General features: G+C 35.2%; 1 protein-coding gene across 1 annotated transcript in view; it reads right to left on the bottom strand.

Annotated features, from left to right (window-relative positions):
• NPHP3 (nephrocystin 3) overlaps nt 1-9492 on the bottom strand; it is a 43386-nt gene that overhangs the window by 5275 nt on the left and 28619 nt on the right. The window contains exons 18-26 of the mRNA XM_012766864.3: nt 9295-9389; nt 8624-8746; nt 6571-6760; nt 6146-6387; nt 4714-4789; nt 3815-3942; nt 2396-2636; nt 928-1053; nt 216-331 (exon numbers count right to left, since the gene is read on the bottom strand). Of these exons, the coding sequence (XP_012622318.1) occupies nt 216-331; nt 928-1053; nt 2396-2636; nt 3815-3942; nt 4714-4789; nt 6146-6387; nt 6571-6760; nt 8624-8746; nt 9295-9389 (1337 nt within the window). The remainder of the gene's footprint in view (nt 1-215; nt 332-927; nt 1054-2395; nt 2637-3814; nt 3943-4713; nt 4790-6145; nt 6388-6570; nt 6761-8623; nt 8747-9294; nt 9390-9492) is intronic.

Genomic DNA, 9492 nt, shown 5'->3' with positions numbered 1-9492 from the left:
TTGCCATGATACACCCATCTGCAAAATAGATCATATAACCTTCATTTTCGTCTGGATACTGCTTTAGTATCTCTTGAAGTTGATTAGCAAAAAAACAACCCCCTCTACAAGAAGAAAACATTCAGAATAAATATTTTGTGCTGTTCTATGAGGAGTCAAATTCAAAGCTATTCTAAAAGAGTGGGACGCTATTAGGAAGGGAAAAATATTCTTACCTAAGCACAGCTAAATTTTTTAACGTTTCTCCAACTCGAGGATGCATCCTACCCAGGCTGTCTTCATAAATCTTTAATGCTCTTTCATATAATGGCAAGGCTTCAATGTGTTTTTTCTTATTAAAAAAAAAAGGAATAATGCTCACTTGAACACACTGGATTTCTAAAATTAATATATTTTAGAATAAACTGACCTACTTTGGTAAGTACTTTAAAAATGTTAATATCCTCCTAAAAGATATGAATAAATAGATTAATTTATGAATAACTAATAGGAGAAGCAGTATAACAGAATAGGAGAAGCAGTATAACAGAAAGTCAGATATCTAAGTTTTGGACCTGGCTTGGTAACCATTTGACCTTAATCCAATCTTAAGCACAAACCTGTTCCTTTATTGCCAATAGGTACCATACATGTTTCTCACCCATAATAGGCAAATGCCATAAGCCTAAAGACAATATCATACATAGAGATGCAGGGCATCTCCAGAATTTAAAAAATGCAGCCTATTATCTGAACTAAACACTTAGTGTTTTACACTAAGAGGAAGGGACCATATTACAAATCTAATTTCAATACAAGGAAGCATTACAAATAAATAACATTAAATTTTCTTTGATTATATTTACTGTGCCATATCTAACTCATGTTGTATCTATATTTTATATCTTAAAATCATTCATTCATAAAGAGTTAAATGTGGGAACTTACCATTTGGCTATAAAGAACAGCTAAATTCACCAAGGCAGTAGCTACACTAGGGTGCTTTGGGCCAAAGGATTTCTGTCGAATTTCAACAGCCAATTCATACAAAGGTACAGCTTTGTCAAGTTTCCCCTAAAAAACAAAAGTGAAATCTACTAAAAATATTAAGGTAATATATGCTATCTGATGAAAACTTTTTCCATAAATAAAATTTCACATTAAAGAGTAATTTTGAGGGAAAAGAATTTCAGAAACATTTCCTCCCAGTTTAATGGGTAAGTTTATAGAGAACAGAAAATTTAACAGAAAACATAAGCTATGCTGTGCTGAATGTAAAACCATTTTCTTTTGATAATTCAGAAAGCCCTTTAGGTTCACCCATTATTACTCACTGCTACTAGTGTAGTAAAAATACACCAATTAAAGGTTTGTTGCTGCACGTAATTTGGAGACCACATCAAAATAAAAAAACTCACTTCCCACCAAACCCCTTCCAGATTTGTCTATTTTCTTTTACTAGAAAGTCAGGCAGAAATAGTAACCATGTATCCTTCTTACCAAAACATGAACTTCAGTGTCAGAATGATCACAAAATCTAAAAACAGTCTAGGAAGCTCTGTGTAAGGACACTAAATGAAAGCAGACTTCCCTGGCACTTTTTAAGAACAGCTATAAAAACTCCAAACATCACTCTGGCTAGAATCCTATGGCAAAAAATGGTTACATTTCACCAAACCACACCTGGTTACATTTAATTATATGCAAAGCCAAGCAGGAGTGAAATAAAAAATGTTCCTTTAGTCAACTACAAACACTTGTCCTGCAGTCCTAACAATTGAGTGATTTGTTATGCTTATGGTTGCTTTATGCAGTAAACACAATACTAGTAGAATTTTAGAATTTCTGAAATGTAAAATGAGTTTGGATTAGAGTGCTGATGAATGCATTTGTATTTGTAATGTATTTTAACCAAATCAATATTTTAATTAAGTCTGAACTAATAATTCTATTTTAAAATTTTCTTTAGAGAGTCTCACTCTATTGCCTAGGATGAAGTGTAGTGGTGCAATCATAGCTCACTGCAACCTTGAACTCCTGAACTCAAGCAATCCTCCTGCCTCAGCCTCCCAAGTAGCTGGGACTATAGGCATGTGCCACCATACCTGCTAATTTTATTATTTTCTTTTTAGAGATGGGGTCTTTCTATGTTGTCCAGGCTGGTCTCAAACTCCTGGCCTCTGTGATCCTCCCACCTTGGCCTCCCAAAGTGCTGGGATTATAGGCATGAGCCACCAGACCCAGCCTGAAATAATATTTTTAAATGTTCTGTTCAGTTATTTGTTGAAAAATTAAATCATGATTTTAAAAGCTCATAGAAATAATCTAGCTGTCAGAAAAATAAAGTATTTTGCTGATAGTAAATATAGCTTAATTAATTTTATAAAACATATGTACCAACTCAAGGATCACTTACCATTTTCTTATATAAGATTGCAAGATGCTTCACTGTATATGCCAAAGAAGGGTGATCAGGAGCTAATGCACGTCTCCGAATGTCTAAGGCTCTTTCATAAAGTTCTTCTGCTTTATCATACTGCTTCTTTTCATTGCAGAGAGCTGCCAGATTATTCAAAGACTGGGCACAGTCAGGGTGATCTGGTCCTAGAACTCGCTCCCTCATTTCTAAGGAACGCTTCAGAAACTGGTCAGCTGTTCTATGAACACAACCCGAAAATGGTTTAAACATTTTATTCTTTAGAGGTCAGAATCCCAAGCCCTATTTAAATGGAGAAGTGAATCCAAATTAAAATGAAGACTTCAGCTCAAAACTCTCTCTTCCCTGTTTCTTATGCCCCTCCCCCTTCATTCCCTTTTCCTGATGGTTTGAGTCTCTGGATGATTGTCTCAATTCTTCACTTCATTTCTAAAAGACAAAGCCACAGATGTCCAAAGTAAACTTTTTATACTTTTAAAATTATTAGACCTAAGGCAAAGAAAATATTTTGGTATTCACTCCTCCCTTTGGAGTTAGTACTAAATAATTTTTTTTTTTTTTTTTTTTATGAGACAGGGTCTTGCTCTTGGCCCAGGCTGGAGTACAGTGTTGTGATCACAGCTCACTGCAATCCTCAAACTCCTTGGATCAAGCAATCCTCCCACACTCAGCCTTCCAAGTAGCTGGGACTATAGATGTATACCACCAAGCCTGGCTAATTTTATTTTGTTTTTTGTAGAGACAGGGTCTTGCTATATTGCTGAGGCTGGTCTTAAACTCCTGGCCTCAAGTGATCCTCCCACCTTACCCTCCCAAAGTGCTAGGATTACAGGCATGAGCCACAGTGCCCAGCCCTAAATAACTTTTAATAAAAGAATACATCATGATTTTTCACAGAAGGTTCTGTAAAGTGAGCTAAATATTTGTTACATTTTTCTGACAAAGTTTCAAATCTGTTATATTTTTATAACATCTAAAGAAATCCAAAAACACATCTTCTCCAGAAAGTATAAATATAAATGCCATTTTGAGGTTTTTAGTCCAAATAAACTGACAAATAAAACTAGCAGCCATCTATATCCTTTTCTTTATTCTCCATTAGTCCCAAGTTTCTTCTGCTATGAGGGCTCATGTACAATATCTACACAAACTCACTTTTCATAAACATATAAAACATACTACGGAAGTGGTAGAATAAATTTTTAGTTACGAAACAATGTGAAAAGAAAAAGAGAAAATGCCATGGTCTTTAAGTATTCATTACATAACATCATACATGAAATGTGGCATGGTTTTTATCAATTTTTTCTAACCTTAGACTTAACAGAAATGTAAAACAGCTTTGCATTAAAGAGAGAAATGGATATTTATTTTCATTATTAACACCATGGTACTCACTCCAGGTTATTTTGAAGATAGTAGAGAACACCCAGTTCATTGAGGGTCCGAGCATTATCAGGTGTGTCCTTACCTAATGTAAGCTCTTCTAATTGTAGGGCCCGTCTACGTAAAAGGGCAAATCCATACTGCAGCAAAGAAAAACAATTAAAAACAATCACTAAGTAGGTACAATCTTTGATTCTGAAACAATATACTAGGGTCCTAAAAAATCCTTTTTGCTTTTTTCCCCATAATCTAGACAATTATTTTAAGTATCACACTGAATTTAACAGCTATTAAGAATACACATTTCCACATGGCAACACATTTTAAAATTCATAAAAACTATTTTGTGAAAGTGATTATGAGATAGTTTAGAAAGTAAACCATATCTCAAAGTGCTTCAAAGAGATTAGATAACAATTAACTTGTAGATATTTATCAACCCATTGCTAAAAACTTAATCAGGTACTTAAAAATGCACTTTGTTTTAAGTTAAAACAAAGAAATATGCTCCATTTAAATTTTACCAGCAACTTAGAAAGATGAAAAATTTTTTGTGTGTTCAAGGGGAAGAATTTCTTCACGTTTGAATCTAACGTAAAATGTTAACTAAATTTCTTTTATTCCCTTTTCCAAACCTTTAAAGAATCAAAGTAGATTTAAATGCCATCTTCCAATGTCCAAGTTTTAGATGAACATTATAAAAGTCCACTTTTTAAGTCTACTGAGTTGTACTTCTCAGTAATGTTAATATTTAAACACATATTATAAATGAAGAAAATGTTAGTACTTTTCTGGAAGTCACTTTAAAAATCTAAAGCTGTTAAAAATGTGAGGTTTATGTACTTAAGATATTCAAAGATGCTCTTTTCCTCTTATGTTCAAAACACAACATAAAACAAATCTCTCATTACCAAGTTGCCTTTTCTCCTTGTAGCTTTCTGACGAATTTTTAAGGATTTTTTCCTAAAATGTTCAGCTTGTTCATATCTTAAAATAAAAAGTACAGCAAGTCAAATAATAGAAACATATTCAAAGTATACTTCATTGAAATGAAAGCACATAGTATAAAACCTTTTTTTTTTTGGCTATTAAATACAGCATTATTCTTGAAGTGATGGTCATATGGAATTAAAAATCTCTAACAAAAATCCTCAAGAAACAAAATCCGACAAAACAAAATTAGTCCTCTAAGTAGCTGACATTTAACTGTTTTAACAAATTTATCTTGTATCTAAAGGACAACCTAACTAAATGAAAATCCAAAATTTTAGTTGCTACAGCACTTTTTTCTACACAGGCTAATTTCTGGTTAAATATAAATGTGAAATTCATACAAAATTTATGTGAAACAAACTTCTAGAAGTTAAAAGAAAAAGTTCCAATATGTATCACTTATGAAGTAAAAGAAACAATTTCTGATAGAGGAAGAGATGTCATTCAGTGGGTACCTAATAGATAAGAAAGACTTATTATAGTAGGGATCAACAAACTTTTTCTGTGAAGGGCTAAATAGTTAATATTTTAGGCTCTGTGGGCCATGTGGTTTCTACCCAAGTGAGGAATTCTGCCATTAAAACATGGAAGCAATCACAGATAATATATAAATGAAAAAACTGTGGCTGTATTCTAATAAAACCTTATTTACAAAACTGGACTTGGCCTGTGGGCAATGGTTTACTAGCCCTGTACAGGTTAAGCATCCCTAATCTGAAAACTGAAATTCTGAAATCCTCCAAAATCTGAAATGCTCCCAAAATCTGAAACTTTTTGAGCACTGACACAATGCCATAGTAGAAAATTTCACATCTGATCTCATGTGACAGGCTGCAGTCAGAATCCATTCAAAACAATGTTTGATACACAAAATTATTAACAATATTGTATTAAATTACCTTCAGGCTATGTGTATGAAGTATATATGAAACATAAATAAATTTCGTCTTGAGACTTGGGTCTCATCCTCAAAATAGCTAATTATGTACATACAAATATTCCTAAATCTGAAAAAATACAAATTCTGGTCCCAAGCATTTTGGATAAGGGATACTCAACCTATAATAGTAATGTACTCAAGTACTCAAATATTACAAAGTTAGTGAATGAGCAGAATTCAAACCCAAGACTATCTGATTCCAAAGTCTGTGCTCTATCCTTCACTCATCTGTAAGTAGAGATGAATCTTGTAGTTCTAAGTCTCCCTGTTACCCTGTTAAGATCCAGATCAAGACATATTATGTGAACATGAAGGAAAACATAGCCACAAAGCAAAGTCTACCTCATAAGTGCATTAAAAAACTGCAACTTCTCTTTATAAAATCAGAGTATCACTGATCTAAATCTTACTTATTTTGTTTCTGGTACAAAGTTGCAAGAGCCTCAAGTTCACGAGCAGTATGTGGATGGTCTGCACCATAAGCATTTTCTGAGATTTCCAATGCCTGTTTATACAGTTGTTCGGCATTGCCAAACTTCTTCCACTGCACATACACACTTGCTAGCTGGTGGAGGGACTGGGCTACTCTTGGGTGATCTGGATCTAAAGCTGTTTCTCGAATTTCTAGAGACCTCTGCAGAGGCACCACAGCCTGTGGAAAAAAGGGTGAAAGGTCAATTAAAGAGAGTAAAATGCTGTTAAGATCTCTCATCTGATTAAACATTAACGATCTCAGCACAACAAATGAAAACCACATTAACTCCTTAAAAGAGGAGAAGAGTAAACATGAAAAGCCCACCCTGTCTTTGACTTTCCACTGAGGTTCTGAGCTTACCTGACTGAGAAGGCCTAGATCCTTGAGAAACCGCCCCAGGGTTTCATAAAGATCCGCTAAGCAAATCATGTTCTCTTCACCTTCACAGTCTTTCTCATACTGCTTCAAGGAATCAAAGTATTCTGTTGCCATCGCGCTTTTGTCTTTGCCTACAAACTGCCAATAACTCAGCAACTCAGCAAAGTGTCCTCTGTTTCAACAAATAACAGTAATTCAATGAAAAACAAATTTTAAAATCCACTATAGGATGAAAATGTCAGAATTCATATCAAGTTATTGACAATTTATTAGTAGGCAAGTATAGTGTGGTGAGGTAGGACTCAGACTGTCATATGTGTTCCACTACTTCCTAGCTGTGTGTGATCTTGAGTAGGCTGTCTGATGTCTTAGATTTCATCATCTTTATCTACAGAAATCGGACAATGACACTACCTGCCCCAAGGAGATTATGGCACACAGTAACTACTTCATAGTGTTGGCTGTTATTGTTAACATCATCATGGCCAATCACCAATGGAAATTTATCTGAATCTTTTTATATGTTTCATGGTATATAGTCAACTGCTGAGTTCACCCCCAAAATTATTTTAAACGATGGAAATTTGAAAGAGAAGAAACTAATGAAACACAGCCAAACTGTCATAGAGTATCCACTTTGCATTTTCATCAAGTAATTGATTGATAAAAAGTGAGCTTATTCATTTGTTCTATAGGCCTGTGGTCCCCAATCTCTGGGCTGTGGACCAGTGCCAGTCTATAGCCTGTTAGGGACTGGACCATAGAGCGTCCCCTTCTTCCTTTCTCCTCCCCTTCCTCCTCCCCAACTATGGAAAAATTGTCTTCCATGAAACTTAGGAACCTAGGACCCTGGGCAGGGTGGGGCCCACACAACAGCAATTGAGTGGCCAGCAAGCCAGTGAAGCTTCATCTGTAATTATAGCCGCTCTCCATTGCTCACATCACTGCCTGAGCCCCACCCGCCTCCCCCACACCCTCCCAACTGGTCCCTGGGACCAAAAATGTTGGGCACTGCTGCTGTAGACACTTTTAAGTAGGATGGGAAAACTGATACCAGTGGTCCCCAAACTTTTTGACACCAGGGATGGGTTTCGTGGAAGACAATTTTTCCACGGATGGGGTTAGGAGGGGGAGGTGGAGCTCATGTGGTACTGTGAGTGATGGAGAGCGGCTGTAAATGCACGAAGCTTCCCTCACTCGCTTGTTCGCCCACTGCTCACATCCTGCTGTGTTCCATGAATCTTAGGAAGACAATTTTCCATGGGGTGGGGATAGGGAGGAGAGCTCAGGCAGTGATGTGCAGCTAGGTTCCTAACAGGCTGTGGCCCAGTACAACTAAAGAACAAATCTGATTTCAAAGGAATCATGAAAAATTGGAATGGAGATCAGAAATAATTTAAGAGGTGAAACAAAGAAATTTGAGAGAGTTCACTCAGGAGAAAGCAAATTATGCAGCTATTTTTTGAAAAGTGCCTAAATTTCTAAGTAGGGCAGAAAAACCCCGTATGAACCTTATTTAGGTCAGAAACTTGGCTTGCTGACTGACTCAGTAGGTCAGAAGTTCTGCTGCTGATAAACTCAAACATACCAGAAGAGATAAACACAGTACATTTGTTAATCAGGGTAATTCTTTCTTTAAATTCAACACTAGACAGATTCCATTTGGAGCCCAGAGTCTGGTTTTAAGGCTACACTTTGAGATATCTAAAGGTCCTAAGAAGCAGCTATTATGAACTACCTTTCAGGGTAGTTTAGATTTAAACCTGCTTAAATGTAAAAATACAATATAACCTTGTCCCAAAATCATTCCAGCTCTGATTTTATGAAGCAGCAATATTCTGTCTTCCTCTTGGAAAAAGTAGATCTCATAGCAATTTGCAGATTGTTTCAAAACTCCTCCCACACTGTTTGTATTTTGGGTACCACTGAAACTGGACTCATTTTAAAATTAAAAATGCTATTTTTTCTTTGTTAAACTTACCAACTGTTTAAATCTGTCTTTCTAGGGAAAGATATCTTATAATAAGTTTCTTACCTTTTATAAAGGTTTTGAGACACAAAGAGATTGAGAAGGCAATCATGCAACTTCTGTTTACTTCCCTGCTGCTGGAAAAGCCAAGGGAGCTCATCTGCACTTCTCCAAGTCACTCGGTCCTGACTATGAGAAAGGGAAAACAACACTCACTAATATCTTCCTACAATGAGATTGCTTCGAAAGGCTTTGGACAAATGTTGAAGGAAGAAAAATATATTTAATGTATATCTCTGATTCTTTAAGCATAATCTAATACTGAGAAAGTTTGGTCAAATCAGAAACTTTACCAATCTATGAAAATAAATTCAGTGATATTCAGAACCATCAACCAAACTCAAAAGGTATTTTCCTAAAATTGAACTATTAAAAATAATCCTCAATGGCCCCAACTACACACACACAGATACCTTACATGCACACATATTTTAAACTGTTTAACTGGAGTAAAATAATAAAATGATCCTGCATCGATTTTTCTTAAGTGTAAACCCTTAGCATAATATGAAAAGACTTAGAAGATCTTTTGAACTTTTGACGTTAACAGAATAAGGAAGGGATTTAATCTTTTTTGTAAATATTAAATTTTTATACTTTAAGCTAAGAAAGAGAAGGACAAAAAGTTAGAATGTGTTACAGGAGTTACAGAAGAACAATATGGACATTTATAATACCTTAGCTGCAAGGTGAAATAGTTGATTAGCTTTTGCTTGTATGAAGAAATTATGGTGGGACATTCCATGTACTCCAATCTCACTGCTTCCCAAGCCTAGGGAGAAAAAGAAAAAATACTGCATTCTATTTTATGTAAGCCACTGTATCTAACAAAAATTTGTAAAAAAAGAGCTTATAATTATTTCCATTTTATAGTT

The sequence above is a fragment of the Microcebus murinus genome, chromosome 1 (genome assembly GCF_040939455.1).
Source record: "Microcebus murinus isolate Inina chromosome 1, M.murinus_Inina_mat1.0, whole genome shotgun sequence".
NCBI lineage: Eukaryota > Metazoa > Chordata > Mammalia > Primates > Cheirogaleidae > Microcebus > Microcebus murinus.
The sequence above is the reverse complement of the archived record's forward strand: the minus strand, read 5'-3'. Positions and strand labels throughout refer to the sequence as shown.